This window comes from Bufo bufo, chromosome 4 (assembly GCF_905171765.1).
Source record: "Bufo bufo chromosome 4, aBufBuf1.1, whole genome shotgun sequence".
In the NCBI taxonomy this organism is placed as follows: domain Eukaryota; kingdom Metazoa; phylum Chordata; class Amphibia; order Anura; family Bufonidae; genus Bufo; species Bufo bufo.
Genome location: NC_053392.1, coordinates 298,440,965 through 298,458,931, shown reverse-complemented (window position 1 = coordinate 298,458,931; position 17,967 = coordinate 298,440,965). Strand labels below are relative to the sequence as shown.

Here is a 17,967-nt window from a genome sequence, read left to right as displayed (position 1 = left end):
GGACTGTAGTATTCAAGGTAAATTGCTGTGTTGGCACTTTGCGATAAATAAGTGGGTTTATGTTGCAGTTTGGGCACTCTGTCTGTAAAAGGTTCGCCATCACTGCCCTAGGGACATACTAGGGACCCCTATGGTTTTGCCCCCTGTCCACCACCGTTAACACCTCCCCTTCCCTACCTGGTCCTCAATAGCCTCTTACTATCTGTCTGTATGTATATTAATCCCCATGTGAGGGGCTCAGAGACTTTTTATTATATCCATATTAAAAGTTATGTTTTAGGTAGTTGGCTTCAGGCTTAGTATATTCTATAACAATATAGAGAAGCTGCACCAGCAACCTACTGGAGCCCAGTCTTTCAGTTACCAACTGAAAATCAAGTACAGTCAGGTCCATAAATATTGGGACATTGACACAATTCTAACATTTTTGGCTCTATACACCACCACAATGGATTTGAAATAAAACGAACAAGATGTGCTTTACCTGCAGACTGTCAGCTTTAATTTGAGGGTATTTACATCCAAATCAGGTGAACGGTGCAGGAATTACAACAGTTTGCATATGTGCCTCCGACTTGTTAAGGGACCAAAAGTAATGGGACAATTGGCTTCTCAGCTGTTCCATGGCCAGGTGTGTGTTATTCCCTCATTATCCCAATTACAATGAGCAGATAAAAGGTCCAGAGGTCATTTCACGTCTGCTATTTGCATTTGGAATCTGTTGCTGTCAACTCACAAGATGAGATCCAAAGAGCTGTCACTATCAGTGAAGCAAGCTATCATTAGGCTGAAAAAACACAACAAACCCATCAGAGAGATAGCAAAAACATTAGGCGCAGCCAAAACAACTGTTTGGAACATTCTTAAAAAGAAGGAACGCACCGGTGAGCTCAGCAACACCAAAAGACCCAGAAGACCACGGAAAACAACTGTGGTGGCTGACCGAAGAATTCTCTCTCTGGTGAAGAAAACACCCTCCACAACAGTTGGCCAGATCAAGAACACTCTCGAGGAGGTAGGTGTATGTGTGTCAAAGTCAACAATCAAGAGAAGACTTCACCAGAGTGAATACAGAGGGTTCACCACAAGATGTAAACCATTGGTGAGCCTCAAAAACAGGAAGGCCAGATTAGAGTTTGCCAAACAACATCTAAAAAAGCCTTCACAGTTCTGGAACAACATCCTATGGACAGATGAGACCAAGATCAACTTGTACCAGAGTGATGGTAAGAGAAGAGTATAGAGAAGGAAAGGAACTGCTCATGATCCTAAGCATACCACCTCATCAGTGAAGCATGGTGGTGGTAGTGTCATGGCGTGGGCATGTATGGCTGCCAATGGAACTGCTTCTCTTGTATTTATTGATGATGTGACTGCTGACAAAAGCAGCAGGATGAATTCTGAAGTGTTTCGGACAATATTATCGGCTCATATTCAGCCAAATGCTTCAGAACTCATTGGACGGCGCTTCACGGTGCAGATGGACAATGACCCAAAGCATACTGCAAAAGCAACCAAAGAGTTTTTTAAGGGAAAGAAGTGAAATGTTCTGGAATGGCCAAGTCAATCACCGGACCTGAATCCAATTGAGCATGCATTTAACTTGCTGAAGACAAAACTGAAGGGAAAGTGCCCCAAGAACAAGCAGGAACTGAAGACAGTTGCAGTAGAGGCTTGGCAGAGCATCACCAGGGATGAAACCCAGCGTCTGGTGATGTCTATGCGTTCCAGACTTCAGGCTGTAATTGACTGCAAAGGATTTGCAACCAAGTATTAAAAAGTGAAAGTTTGATTTATGATTATTATTCTGTCCCATTACTTTTGGTCCCTTAACAAGTGGGAGGCACATATGCAAACTGTTGTAATTCCTGCACCGTTCACCTGATTTGGATGTAAATACCCTCAAATTAAAGCTGACAGTCTGCAGGTAAAGCACATCTTGTTTGTTTCATTTCAAATCCATTGTGGTGGTGTATAGAGCCAAAAATGTTAGAATTGTGTCGATGTCCCAATATTTCTGGACCTGACTGTAAATCCGTAAAAAACAATCAGACTGGCTCACAGTATTTTTGCATTTATTGAAATTATTGACCCAATACAATGTTACACATATCCTAGTTAATTGTCAACATAACAGCATATATAAATAGGTACTTTAAATGCGGAGCTCTCGCATATACCTAAATGACAGGAGTACTCCAAATATGACCTCTGGTTTTGCTATGTGGTGTCCGTCTGCTACGTATTGAGATAAACTATCTGAACATTAGAGATATTATCTGTTGATTTGCCTTGATCTAAACATAGATTGTTCAGCCACTATTCCGTTAGCGGTCGGTGATAGATAGTCTCAGCAACTATGTTGCTTAATATTGCGGTTAGTTTCCTACCTCCTGCCACGAGGTAGTCACTCTGCTCGTTCTTTGCGGCGTCTCACGTGATCCGACCAGAGAGTGGTTTGCTGGTCGGTGATGTTATCCACCTGCGCCGGTCGAAGTAGCGGAAGTTGATGTAGCAGAGACGCGCCGGTGTATTCGGCAAAAACTTCAATATTAGCGCACCAATAAGTCAGTCCACTATAATAGTGTTAAACCGCTTGCACCGCTTGAGGTTATGGCTGATATCGTGCTCACCCTTTTCAAACTGCATCCAGATGAGATGGTCAAGGCAAAAATCTTTTTAAAAGAAGATGAAAGCAGAAGCAAAAATAACGCACCACTAGCTGGGTCAGGTTCACACTAGTTCGCACTAGACGCGTTTCGGAACCGTAGTTCCCTCCTCAGTAGGCAAATGTGTAATGCTGAATGTGGACAAACTAGACACGTCTTTATATCCCCTTGTTGGGTCAATTAGAAAATATGGTCTGGATTCCTGGTTTTGCAGCTGCCGGTCATTTGCAGACTGCACTCTCCTGAATCCCTCTTTAGACCAAAGGTGCTTATATAAATATATAATAATTTAATAAATCATGAATATAAACAATATATAATACGAAGATATATATAAAAATACATATAAAATACAAAATCTATAAAAATGATGTTATGCCTATTAAAAATGGATCTCAGGTTCATGGATCTGTATGTACTGATGGCGTGGATCTGTGAACATCAGCGGAATGGGGAGAGGGGGGGAGGGCCGCAGGGAAAGCCAGCGTGTCGCTGAATAGCCCAATACTGGCTATCCATGTGGACCTGCCCACCTCTCCTATAAGAAGCCGAAGATTTCAATCTCCGAGTTCAATCCTAGGGGCATTAGAGATCCAAATTCAAAAATCTTCTTGGATTCTTGTCTGGACATTTTTGCTAAAAAATCACCCCCTCTCCAGTCTTGTTTGACTGATTGGATGGCACAGAAACTCATCTTACTGGGATCTCCTGTATGATGTAATTTAAAATGTTTTGACAGGGGATGTGTTTCTGACTGTTTTTTAATATTGTTGATATTAATTTTTGTATTTCTATCAAAATGTGTCTGTCTGCAATTTTGACAGCAGCCACATCTGAAAAAAACTTTCAGGTTGGACCATGGAGTTATCATTGGTTCCATGATCTTCTTTCGTATTGTCGGAGCTACCTGGAGTCCTAAATTAGGAGCGCGGGTATAGACTATTGGGGGATTAGCTGGAAGTATGGGACCCAAAGTTTTATCACCTTTTAATAGATGCCAATGTTTATATATAATGTTATTCACCATCCGATAGTCTTTATTGAATGGTAGAATAATTTTTGCCATTATATCATTTTCTTGGGTGGTATTGGATGTTTCCTTGGATTTAAAAAAGGAAGTTCTATCCAATTGTCTCACTTTTCCTATTGCATCCTCCAATAGTCCATTGGAATACTCTTTAGCCAGGAATTGCATTTTCATTTGTTCTGCCTCTACCTCAAACTGATCTTGTTCAGTACAATTACGTTTTAGGCGTCTGAACTGAGAAAAAGGGACATTCAGAAGCCACCTAGGGAGGTGGCAGCTTGTACTTAAAATAAAACTATTTTTGGCTACATTTTTTTGGTACGTACTACAAACAAAAGTTTCCTGTTTTGTGTGTATATGTAGGTCTAAAAATTCAACAGTTTGAGGATCGATATTTGCTGTAAACTTCAGATTGAACTCATTATCACTGATCTCTTGTATGAACTGTAATAATGTAGCGTGTGGACCTCTCCACACTAATAAAATGTCATCGATATAGCGCCGCCATAGGACCAGGTCCGCCCCGAGTCTGGGAGTGATGGTATCCTGTTCCCATGCTGCCATAAATAAATTGGCATAACTCGGGGCGAACCTGGTACCCATGGCGGTGCCAGTAGTCTGTAAATAATATCTGGACTCAAACTGGAAGTAATTGTGACTCAGCACAAAACTGATCCCATCCAGTATGAATTGCAATTGTTCTGCAGCTAGATTATCGTTCTGAGATAAAAATTTTGATATTGCTTGTATACCCTGACTGTGATTAATGCTAGTGTACAGGGAACTTACGTCTAGCATAGCGAGTAGCCAATCTGGATGACAATACATATTTTCCAAAAGAGCAACAACTGTTGACGTATCCCCAAGATACGAAGGAGTGTCTCTGACATAGGGCTGGAGGAACCTGTCTAAATATTGAGACAAGTTTGATGTTAGTGATCCTATGCCAGAGACAATTGGTCTTCCAGGAGGGTTGACCGAATCCTTATGTATCTTGGGGATACAATAAAATATAGGCAATCACAGTCAGGGTATACAAGCAATATCAAAAATTTTATCTCAGAACGATAATCTAGCTGCAGAACAATTGCAATTCATACTGGATGGGATCAGTTTTGTGCTGAGTCACAATTACTTCCAGTTTGAGTCCAGATATTATTTACAGACCACTGGCACCGCCATGGGTACCAGGTTCACCCCGAGTTATGCCAATTTATTTATGGCAGCATGGGAACAGGATACCATCACTCCCAGACTCGGGGCGGACCTGGTCCTATGGCGGCGCTATATCGATGACATTTTATTAGTGTGGAGAGGTCCACACGCTACATTATTACAGTTCATACAAGAGATCAGTGATAATGAGTTCAATCTGAAGTTTACAGCAAATATCGATCCTCAAACTGTTGAATTTTTAGACCTACATATACACAAAAAACAGGAAACTTTTGTTTGTAGTACGTACCAAAAAGATGTAGCCAAAAATAGTTTTATTTTAAGTACAAGCTGCCACCTCCCTAGGTGGCTTCTGAATGTCCCTTTTTCTCAGTTCAGACGCCTAAAACGTAATTGTACTGAACAAGATCAGTTTGAGGTAGAGGCAGAACAAATGAAAATGCAATTCCTGGCTAAAGAGTATTCCAATGGACTATTGGAGGATGCAATAGGAAAAGTGAGACAATTGGATAGAACTTCCTTTTTTAAATCCAAGGAAACATCCAATACCACCCAAGAAAATGATATAATGGCAAAAATTATTCTACCATTCAATAAAGACTATCGGATGGGGAATAACATTATATATAAACATTGGCATCCATTAAAAGGTGATAAAACTTTGGGTCCCATACTTCCAGCTAATCCCCCAATAGTCTATACCCGCGCTCCTAATTTAGGACTCCAGGTAGCTCCGACAATACGAAAGAAGATCATGGAACCAATGATAACTCCATGGTCCAACCTAAAAGGTTTTTTCAGATGTGGCTGCTGTCAAAATTGCAGACAGACACATTTTGATAGAAATACAAATATTATAACATCAACGTCCAATAATTTCAAGTGGGAAATTAAAGAAATTCTGTCATGTAATAGTAAAGCAGTCATCTATGTCATCCAATGCCCATGCCCAAAACAATATATAGGGCGTACAAAAAGAGTATTTAAAACTAGGATCGCAGAACATATCAACAATATTAAAAAACAGTCAGAAACACATCCCCTGTCAAAACATTTTAAATTACATCATACAGGAGATCCCAGTAAGATGAGTTTCTGTGCCATCCAATCAGTCAAACAAGACTGGAGAGGGGGTGATTTTTTTAGCAAAAATGTCCAGACAAGAATCCAAGAAGATTTTTGAATTTGGATCTCTAATGCCCCTAGGATTGAACTCGGAGATTGAAATCTTCGGCTTCTTATAGGAGAGGTGGGCAGGTCCACATGGATAGCCAGTGTTGGGCTATTCAGCGACACGCTGGCTTTCCCTGCGGCCCTCCTCCCCTCTCCCCATTCCGCTGATGTTCACAGATCCACGCCATCAGTACATACAGATCCATGAACCTGAGATCCATTTTTAATAGGCATAACATCATTTTTATAGATTTTGTATTTTATATGTATTTTTATATATATCTTCGTATTATATATTGTTTATATTCATGATTTATTAAATTATTATATATTTATATAAGCACCTTTGGTCTAAAGAGGGATTCAGGAGAGTGCAGTCTGCAAATGACCGGCAGCTGCAAAACCAGGAATCCAGACCATATTTTCTAATTGACCCAACAAGGGGATATAAAGACGTGTCTAGTTTGTCCACATTCAGCATTACACATTTGCCTACTGAGGAGGGAACTACGGTTCCGAAACGCGTCTAGTGCGAACTAGTGTGAACCTGACCCAGCTAGTGGTGCGTTATTTTTGCTTCTGCTTTCATCTTCTTTTAAAAAGATTTTTGCCTTGACCATCTCATCTGGATGCAGTTTGAAAAGGGTGAGCACGATATCAGCCATAACCTCAAGCGGTGCAAACGGTTTAACACTATTATAGTGGACTGACTTATTGGTGCGCTAATATTGAAGTTTTTGCCGAATACACCGGCGCGGCTCTGCTACATCAACTTCCGCTACTTCGACCGGCGCAGGTGGATAACATCACCGACCAGCAAACCACTCTCTGGTCGGATCACGTGAGACGCCGCGAAGAACGAGCAGAGTGACTACCTCGTGGCAGGAGGTAGGAAACTAACCGCAATATTAAGCAACATAGTTGCTGAGACTATCTATCACCGACCGCTAACGGAATAGTGGCTGAACAATCTATGTTTAGATCAAGGCAAATCAACAGATAAACTATCTGAACATTAGAGATATTCTATCTCAATACGTAGCAGACGGACACCACATAGCAAAACCCGAGGTCATATTTGGAGTACTCCTGTCATTTAGGTATATGCGAGAGCTCCGCATTTAAAGTACCTATTTATATATGCTGTTATGTTGACAATTAACTAGGATATGTGTAACATTGTATTGGGTCAATAATTTTAATAAATGCAAAAATACTGTGAGCCAGTCTGATTGTTTTTTAGTATATTCTAACTTGAAGCATCCCCATCACCATGGGAACGCCTCTGTGTTAGAATATACTGTCGGATCTGAGTTTTCCCGATTGTGAAAACTCAGATCTGAAAAAGCTGTTATGCAGACGGATCCGTTCTGAACGGATGCAAGCGTTTGCATTATAGGTGCAGATCAGTCTGTGCAGATACCAGACGGATACGCACCTAACGCAAGTGTGAAAGTAGCCTTAACGCATGGAAAATGCTGTAAAAACAAAAGCAATTAAAACTGTGGCAGAATTGTGGGGTTTTTTTTCGTTTTTTTTTTATAATTCCACCCCATTTGAATTTTTTGCCCCGCTTCCCATTACATTGTATGCAACTGTAAATAGTGCCATTAGAAAGCACAATTTCTCCCACAAAAACAAGCCCTCATTTGGCTATGTGAATGGAAAAGTAAAATAGTTAAGGCTCTGAGAAGGCTGGGAGTAAAAAAAAAAAAAAAAATTGAAAATGGCTTGGTCCTGAAGGGGATGCTCAGTATTATTAGGTTTTAAATTAGTATGGAAAATCTTATGCTACATTTTAAATTAGCATAATAAATATAGTATATACAGATGGACTTACTCTTGGTGTGGAGCTCCTGTCTTCATCAACAAAGTCAAAACAAAAAACATAAAAATAACAAAGACAGCTAGGCCAACCCAGAATCCAATCACAATAGAATCTGTAAAAAAAATATACAATGAAGTTAATGTGTGGGTTGAAAACAAGCTATTTGATATTTCACTTTATGTATTCGAGTCTAGAACTGCAACTATGTATGCCTTTTTAAAAAGATCTTTTAAATATATCCACAGAACTCAAAGCTGGCATTAATGCAGCACCATTAACTTAAAGAGGTTTTCAGAGATTTTAATACTGATGACCTATCTTCTGGATAAGTCATCAGTATCTGATTGGTGGGGGTCCGACATCCGGGACCCACGCTGATCAGCTGTTTGAGAAGGAAGTGGCATTCGAAGTAGGGCTGTGGCCTTCTCACAGCTTTCCCTAGGTCAATGCAACATGTTCATTGGTCACGTGGCCTAGGAGCAGCTGAGCACCATTGAAGTGAATGAAGCCGAGCGCAATACCAAGCACAGCCGCTATACAATGTACAGCGCTGTGCTTGGTGAGCTGCGATAAGGCTGCAGCGCTCATAGGAGGAGCTGGTGCCTTCTCAGACAGCAGGTGTCGGACCCCCCACCGATCAGATACTGATGAAATATGAGGATAGGTCATCAGTATTAAAATCTCAGAAAAACCTTTTAGGGTTTACTTCCTAGAAAAGAGAATGGTTTATGAATAACTTAAGATATTAATGAATTTATTTATAGTAATGTATTTTCTAATGTACTGTCATAGAAATACCATATATCAACATATTGAAGGTTGCACCAGTGCTGAGTCTCTGTCCTTTTGCATCCTGCCTGACTCTCAGCTAAGTACATGTGCATGCTGGGAGTTGTAGTTTCACAGCAGCTGTAGTGCCGAAGGTTGCTGATCCCTGCTATATAGTCAGATTGCATTATTAATGGCCGACTAAACTGTGTTGTCTTCATTAGTTTAAAGGGGTTATCCCATGATTATTGCAAAAAATAAAAAATCACACATCATATACACTCACCTAAAGAATTATTAGGAACACCTGTTCTATTTCTCATTAATGCAATTATCTAGTCAACCAATCACATGGCAGTTGCTTCAATGCATTTAGGGGTGTGGTCCTGGTCAAGACAATCTCCTGAACTCCAAACTGAATGTCAGAATGGGAAAGAAAGGTGATTTAAGCAATTTTGAGCGTGGCATGGTTGTTGGTGCCAGACGGTCCGGTCTGAGTACTTCATAATCTGCTCAGTTACTGGGATTTTCACGCACAACCATTTCTAGAGTTTACAAAGAATGGTGTGAAAAGGGAAAAACATCCAGTATGCGGCAGTCCTGTGGGCAAAAATGCCTTGTGGATGCTAGAGGTCAGAGGAGAATGGGCCGACTGATTCAAGCTGATAGAAGAGCAACGTTGACTGAAATAACCACTCGTTACAACCGAGGTATGCAGCAAAGCATTTGTGAAGCCACAACACGCACAACCTTGAGGCGGATGGGCTACAACAGCAGAAGACCCCACCGGGTACCACTCATCTCCACTACAAATAGGAAAAAGAGGCTACAATTTGCACGAGCTCACCAAAATTAGACTGTTAAAGACTGGAAAAATGTTGCCTGGTCTGATGAGTCTCGATTTCTGTTGAGACATTCAAATGGTAGAGTCCGAATTTGGCGTAAACAGAATGAGAACATGTATCCATCATGCCTTGTTACCACTGTGCAGGCTGCTGGTGGTGGTGTAATGGTGTGGGGGATGTTTTCTGGGCACACTTTAGGCCCCTTAGTGCCAATTGGGCATCGTTTAAATGCCACGGGCTACCTGAGCATTGTTTCTGACCATGACCATCCCTTCATGACCACCATGTACCCATCCTCTGATGGCTACTTCCAGCAGGATAATGCACCATGTCACAAAGCTTGAATCATTTCAAATTGGTTTCTTGAACATGACAATGAGTTCACTGTACTAAAATGGCCCCCACAGTCTCCAGATCTCAACCCAATAGAGCATCTTTGGGATGTGGTGGAACGGGAGCTTCGTGCCCTGGATGTGCATCCCTCAAATCTCCATCAACTGCAAGATGCTATCCTATCAATATGGGCCAACATTTCTAAAGAATGCTATCAGCACCTTGTTGAATCAATGCCACGTAGAATTAAGGCAGTTCTGAAGGCAAAAGGGGGTCCAACGCCGTATTAGTATGGTGTTCCTAATAATTATTTAGGTGAGTGTAGTACACGGTGATCTCTTTCTAACAAAGCTAGAACCAGCCCTGTACCTCACATGGATCTATAAATCTCCCCATTCATTGCTCTGCTAGATTTATATCAAGCTGACAGCTCAAGGGGAGTGTCTTTTCTGCTGCAGTTAAGGAGGCGTGTCTCAGCTCTCCCTATCACAGCTCAGGAGGCAGCTAAAGGGTGGCAGCAGGTGGCGCTATACAGATACATTTTATTGAATAACTCAGTGGCTATAGGAAAATTTAAATTACATGCAATTACAAAAGTATTCAAATCTAGGTGCTGGTTTGAAAACTGTAGAATATTTTTCGTGGGACAACCCTTTAATTAGAGGTCCTTGAGCGGGGGTGCTGTTAGAGTTGCAACCTTTCCCAACAAAAGTGGTTTTCTCCTCAGTCTAAGGCTCCACTCACACGTCCGCAAATGGGTCTGCATCCGTTCTGCAATTTTGCGGAACGGGTGCAGACTCATTCATTCTCTATGGGGACGGAATGGATGCGGACAGCACACAGTGTGCTGTCCGCATTTGCGGAGTGCGGCCCCGATTTTCCGTTTCACAGCTCCGCAAAAGATAGAACATGTCCTATTCTTGTCCGCAGCTTGCGGACAAGAATAGGCATTTCTGTAGGGGTGCCGGGCGGGTGTGTTGCGGATTTGTGTGCACTTCACAGTGAAGCTCTGTCTCCAGAGCACGTGAGGAGGAAAATCTAGTAGAAAAAAAATTTCATATCCTCACTACTCCTGATGATAAAAGCTTCACAAAATGTATGTTTGTACTGTGCTCTCCAGGTAGTAACTAGTGTTGTCAGCAGTTTAGCATGGTCAGAACTGCTGACAGACTCCACAGTCACATGTATGCAGCTTGATATCAGACTCCATTGCTGTCATCCAGTTGCTGTACCTTGCTTTTCTTTTTAACATATATAGAAAATTAATAAAAATCTTAATGTTAGAAGTGCTGGGTTACAATGCCCCACAACCTTGACTCTAAAGTCGCTTCTCCCGCCAACAATTCTCTCTCTTTATCCTCCCCCCATATACACATGCATGTTTATGTGACAGTCAGGAGGCCATTAGAACATGGACCTATCCTGCTGGAATTGGCAGATTCAGCCAACATACAGCTTTAAGCCTAGTTCACACGAACATATAGAAACATAGAATGTGTCGGCAGATAAGAACCATTTGGCCCATCTAGTCTGCCCAATATACTGAATACTATGGATAGCCCCCGGCCCTATCTTATATGAAGGATGGCCTTATGCCTATCCCATGCATGCTTAAACCCCTTCACTGTATTTGCAGCTACCACTTCTGCAGGAAGGCTATTCCATGCATCCACTACTCTCTCAGTAAAGTAATACTTCCTTATATTACTTTTAAACCTTTGCCCCTCTAATTTAAAACTGTGTCCTCTTGTGGTAGTTTTTCTTCTTTTAAATATGCTCTCTTCCTTTACCGAGTTGATTCCCTTTATGTATTTAAAAGTTTCTATCATATCCCCTCTGTCTCTTCTTTCTTCCAAGCTATACATATTAAGGTCCTTTAACCTTTCCTGGTAAGTTTTATCCTGCAATCCATGTACTAGTTTAGTAGCTCTTCTCTGAACTCTCTCTAGAGTATCTATATCCTTCTGGAGATATGGCCTCCAGTACTGCGCACAATACTCCAAGTGAGGTCTCACCAGTGTTCTGTACAGCGGCATAAGCACTTCACTCTTTCTACTGCTTATACCTCTCCCTATACATCCAAGCATTCTGCTGGCATTTCGTGCTGCTCTATTACATTGTCTTCCCACCTTTAAGTCTTCTAAAATAATTACTCCTAAATCCCTTTCCTCAGATACTGAGGTCAGGACTGTGTCAAATATTCTATATTCTGCCCTTGGGTTTTTACGCCCCAGGTGCATTATCTTGCACTTATCCACATTAAATTTCAGTTTCCAGAGTTCTGACCATTCTTCTAGTTTTCCTAAATCCTTTTCCATTTGGCGTTTCCCTCCAGGAACATCAACCCTGTTACATATCTTTGTGTCATCAGCAAAAAGACAAACCTTACCAGCGAGGCCTTTTGCAATATCACTTATGAAGATATTAAACAAAATCGGTCCCAGTACAGATCCCTGTGGAACCCCACTGGTAACATTACCTTGTTTTGAATGTTCTCCATTGACTACAACCCTCTGTTGTCTGTCACTCAGCCACTGCCTAATCCACTCAACAATATGGGAGTCCATGCTCAATGACTGCAGTTTATTGATAAGTCTTCTATGTGGGACAGTGTCAAAAGCCTTACTAAAATCTAGATATGCGATGTCTACTGCACCTCCACCGTCTATTATTTTATTCACCCAGTCAAAAAAATCTATAAGATTTGTTTGACATGATCTCCCTGAAGTAAACCCATGTTGTTTTTCATCTTGCAATCCATGGGATTTTAGATGTTCCACAATCCTATCCTTTAATAGGGTTTCCATTAATTTGCCTACTATTGATGTTAGACTCACTGGTCTATAGTTGCTCGATTCCTCCCTACTACCTTTCTTGTGAATAGGCACGACATTTGCCAATTTCCAATCTTCCGGGACGACTCCTGTTACTAATGATTGGTTAAATAAATCTGTTAACGGTTTTGCCAGCTCACCACTAAGCTCTTTTAATAATTTTGGGTGTATCTCATCAGGCCCCTGTGACTTATCTGTCTTCACCTTAGACAGCAAACTTAGAACATCTTCCTCTGTAAAGATACATGCATCAATATGGCTTTTAGGCTACATTCACACGTCCGCAAATGGGTCCGCATCCGTTCCGCAATTTTGCGGAACGGGGGCAGACCCATTCATTTTCTATGGGGACGGAATGGATGCGGACAGCACACAGTGTGCTGTCCGCAACCGCATTTGCGGAGCGCGGCCCCGATCTTTGGGTCCGCAGCTCCGCAAAAGATAGAACATGTCCTATTCTTGTCCGCAGCTTGCGGACAAGAATAGGCATTTCTATAGGGGTGCCGGGTGGGTGTGTTGCGGGTCCGCAACACACCACGGACGTGTGAATGGAGCCTTATAGTTTTTTGCGGTCCGTTATTCACGGATCCGTTGTTCCGTTTTTTGTTTCCGTTGGGTTTCCTTTCCGTTTTTCCGTTCCGTTTTTCCGTATGCCATATACAGTATACAGTAATTACATAGAAAAAATTGGGCTGGGCATAACATTTTTAATAGATGGTTCCGCAAAAACGGAACGGATACGGAACACATACGGATGCATTTCCGCATGTGTTCCGCTTTTTTTGCGGACCCATTGACTTGAATGGAGCCACGGAACGTGATTTGCGGGCAATAATAGGACATCTTCTATCTTTCAATGCAACGGAAATACGGAAACGGAATGCTTACGGAACACATTGAAATGAATGGTTCCGTATACGGAACACAAAAAAATGGCCCGTACACTCGCAAAAAAAGCTATTGTGTGAACTAGGCCTTAAGCATTGGGGAAGACGGGCAGACCAATGCAACACGCATCAAATGGGCCTATCAACCTATTCCCTGCACTAAACTAAAGCATGATGCATTTTATTAGACATCATAATGGCTTATTAAATGGATTTTTCCACCATTGGAAATAATGATGTCGAACCCCTACTGAACTGAATGTATAGCATACCCTAGCAGCTATATGACATATATGATATAGAAATATTTCATAGGGCAATCTCCATAATAAAAAAAACATTTGGCTGTTTGGCAAGTGCAAGAAAAACAGATACTTGCTTTGTTACTATTTTACAGCATTCACAAAAGGTAAAAGCCAATACTTACACTTGTGAGCCTTCAGTCCTTCAAAGGAAACTGGTGTATATTCATAATACTCATACTCCCACCTGTAGTCGGAGTTGGATAGTTGTTTATGAAATATCTTAGTGGTATTAACATTTTGTTCAGACATATCTTACCTGTGAAGACAAGGAAGGTCATTTTATTTATTGAATTACGTACTGTTAACAGAATTTATATACTTATTTATTTTATGCCCTTATATAGCGCTACTATATTCCGCAGCGCTTTACAGACATTAGCATCAGGCTGTCCACAATGGGGCTCACAATCGAAGGTCCCTATCAGTATGTCTTTGGAGTGTGGGAGGAAACCCACGCAAACACAGGGAGAACATACAAACTCCATGCGGGTGTTGCCCTTGGTCGGATTCAAACCTAGGGCCCTCATAGATCCGAAATTTGTGGGTATAGCCTGTGGCCCTTTCACAGAGCTTATACAATTTGACCCCATACCGGGCGCGCTTGCTTGGGATGTATTGTTTGAAGCCAAGGCGCCCAGTAAAATGTATAAGGGACTCGTCTACGCAGATGTTTTGCTCAGGGGTATACAAATCTGCAAATTTGTTGTTGAAGTGGTCTATGAGGGGCCGAATTTTGATGAGCTGGTCAAAAGCTGGGTGGCCTCTGGGACGAGAGGTGCTGTTGTCGCTAAAGTGCAGGAAACGCAGGATGGTCTCAAATCGTGTCCTGGACATAGCAGCAGAGAACATGGGCATGTGATGAATTGGGTTCGTGGACCAACATGACCGCAATTCATGCTTTTTGGTTAGACCCATGTTGAGGAGAAGGCCCAGAAAAATTTTAAATTTTGGAAACTTGGACTGGTTTCCACCGGAAAGACTGGGCATAAAAGCTTCCCGGGTTGGCGGCTATAAATTGAGTGGCATACCGATTTGTTTCTGCCACGACTAAGTCCAAAAGCTCCGCAGTAAAGAACAGCTCAAAAAACCCCAGTGCCGAACCGATCTGAGCTGTCTCAACCCGAACTCCAGACTGGGCGGTGAAAGGGGGAACTACAGGTGCGGCTGAAGTTGGGGACTGCCAATCAGGGTTTGCCAGCACCTCAGGGGCTCTACGGGCCTGTCTGTGCAGTGGCTGCGACGGGGTAACTATTGCACGTGCCACCGTACCAGCTTCAACTGCCCTTCTGGTGCTCGCCACTTCACCATGTTGTACGGCAGTGCTGGTACTAGGTCCAGGATGGGCTGCGCTGCTGGTGTATGCCTCACCACGTAATCCGACAGCGCCAGCCCCACTCTGCTGCCCTTGAAGCGGATCCTGCGCAACCTGTGGTCTAGCAACACGGGGCCGGGTACGCCTGGTGCTATCAGGGACCTCAACCTCCTCGTCCGAACTTTGGGTCAGACTGCCACTGCTTTCTACAGGTTCATATTCTGACCCGCTGGATTCGTCAGATGAGGGTTCCCATTCCTCATCCGACTGGGTCAGAAGCCTGTAGGCCTCTTCAGAAGAATACCCCACGTTTGACATTTGGACTACTAAATTTAGGGGGTATTCCCTGAGAATACCCAAGAAAAATAAGCAAGCCTGTCTTACAAATGGGAGGCTAGCGAAGTACCGGAGGCCGCTGCGATTGATAAAAAATATCAAAACAGATTTTTTTTATCGCCGCAGCGCTTGTAAAGTGATTGTGCAGTGATCAAAAAAATAATAATTTTTTGTCACTGCGGCGGGGCAACGCACGTGTGGGCGACCGATCAGGCCTGATCGGGCAAACACTGCATTTTGGGTGGAGGGCGAACTAAGGTGACACTAATACTATTATAGATATGACTGTGATCAGTTTTGATCACTTACAGATACTATAAAAGTACTAATCAGCGAATCAGTGACTGCGGTGCGGTGGGCTGGGCGCTAAACGATCGCTAACTACCTAACCAAGGGGCCTAAACTATCCTAAAACTATCAGTCAATACCAGTTAAAAAAAAAAGTGACAGTTTACACTGATCACTTTTTTCCCTTTCACTAGGTGATTGACAGGGGCGATCAAGGGGTGATCAAGGGGTTAATTAGGGTGATGGGGGGTGATCTGGGGCTAAGTGTAGTGTTTGGTGGCTACTCACTGTGATGTGTGCTCCTCTGCTGGGACCAACCGACGAAAAGGACCAGCAGAGGAGCACAGAAGCCATTTAACACCTTATATTTATAAATATGAGGTGTTATATGGCTTCTGATTCGGTTTTTTTAAAAATCGCCAGCCTGCCAGCAACGATCATTGGCTGACAGGCTGGTGACGAAATTGTTCTTTAACTTTTGCCGGCCCGCAATGCGCATGCGCGGGCCGGCTCAGACCGAAATCTCGCGTCTCGCTAGATGACGCACGGATGCGTCCAGGAGGAATGAATCGACCGCCGCCAGGACGCATCCGTGCGTTAGGCGGTCGGGAAGCAGTTAATTTATTTATATTTTTTTTATTTTACACTTTTCTTTTTTATTTGTCAAGACCCATCTGGATCTTGAAGATAGTCAATGCACTGTATAGTCAGCGCTACACTTACACTAAGGCCTCTTTCACACGGTCATCCCAGATTTCCTCTGGATGCGTTGAGTGTGCATTGCAGGAAACCCATGCGAGTGCACAAGCAATTCAGTCAGTTTTGACTGTGATTGCGTTGTTGCGCGAGTGCAATGCATAGAGCACGTGCGTGATAAAAAACTGAATGTGGCACTCAGATCGAACCCGTGACCGCCCCTTTAACTGTGAATTTCACAGTGACCGCCCCTTTAACTGTGAATTTCACAGTGGCAGCCCTTTTAACTGTGAATTTCACAGTGGCAGCCCCTTTAACTGTTAAAGGGGCGGTCACAGTTAAAGGGGCAGTCAAAGTTAAAGGGGCGGTCACAGTGAAATTCACAGTTAAAGGGGCGGACACTGTGAAAGTCACTGTTAAAGGGGCAGTCAGTGTGAAAGTCACTGTTAAAGGGGCGGGCATCGTGGAGGTCTGTGAAGGTCACTGTTAAAGGGGTGGTCAATGCTAAAGGGGCGGGCACTGTGGAGGTCAGTGTTAAAGGGTCGGGTACTGTAGAGGTCACTGTTATGGGGGAAACTGTCGATATCTTTTTATGACACACGGCAACACAAAATGAAATAGATGAAATATACCCATGCGAAGCTGGGTCCTTCTGCTAATCTCTTATATATATATAAAAATGAGTTTCTGTCTGTCTGTCTGTACGTTCTTAATGCGCGACCAAACGACTGGACCGATCTTCACCAAATTTGGCACACCGGTACATCAGGTGTCCGGGAAGGTTTTAGACCATGTCTCAGCTCTCTAGGACGTACAATTCCTGAGATATTCCCCAAAAATGATCCACATTAGCCAATAGAAGCCTGCAAGTCTTTCTCTTCAAATCCCAACTGCCATAAACACAGTTTTACGCCAGGTTTCCATAACAACCCAGCCATTTTTCTTTACTGCTTAAAGGGACGGGCACTGTAGAGGTCACTGTTAAAAGGGGCGGCCATTATGAAGGTCACTGTTAAAGGGGTGGTCAATGTTAAAGGGGCAGGCACTGTGGAGGTCATTGTTAAAAGGGGCGGGTACTGTAGAGGTCACCATTATGGGGGGATACTGTTGCTATCTTTTTACGACACACGGAAACATTAAATGAAATAGATTAAATATACCCATGCGAAGCCGGGTCCTTCTGCTAGTATATATATAAAAATGAGTTTGTCTATCCTGACGTCTCTCTCTGTTCTCTATGCGCGACCAAACAACTGAACCAATCTTCACCAAATTTGGCACACAGGTACATCAGGTGTCCGGGAAGGTCTCAGCTCTCTAGGACGTATCGTTCCTGAGATATTCCCAAAAAATGACCCCTATTAGCCAATACAAGCCTGCAACTCTCTCTCTTCAAATCCCAACTGCCATACACACAGTCACATGTACCTTATACAGAAGCTCGCAGGCCCTTAGTCTCCACATACACACAGTTTTACTCCAGGTTTCCA

At 42.7% G+C, this 17,967-nt stretch overlaps 1 protein-coding gene across 1 annotated transcript in view; it reads right to left on the bottom strand.

Moving 5' to 3' along the window:
- The window catches only part of MRAP2 (melanocortin 2 receptor accessory protein 2), a 36,685-nt gene extending 22,589 nt beyond the window's left edge, over positions 1–14,096 (bottom strand). The window contains exons 1-2 of the mRNA XM_040430052.1: positions 13,968–14,096; positions 7,886–7,985 (exon numbers count right to left, since the gene is read on the bottom strand). Of these exons, the coding sequence (XP_040285986.1) occupies positions 7,886–7,985; positions 13,968–14,094 (227 nt within the window). The 5' untranslated portion in view covers positions 14,095–14,096. The remainder of the gene's footprint in view (positions 1–7,885; positions 7,986–13,967) is intronic.
- Between the last annotated feature and the right edge of the window lie 3,871 nt (positions 14,097–17,967).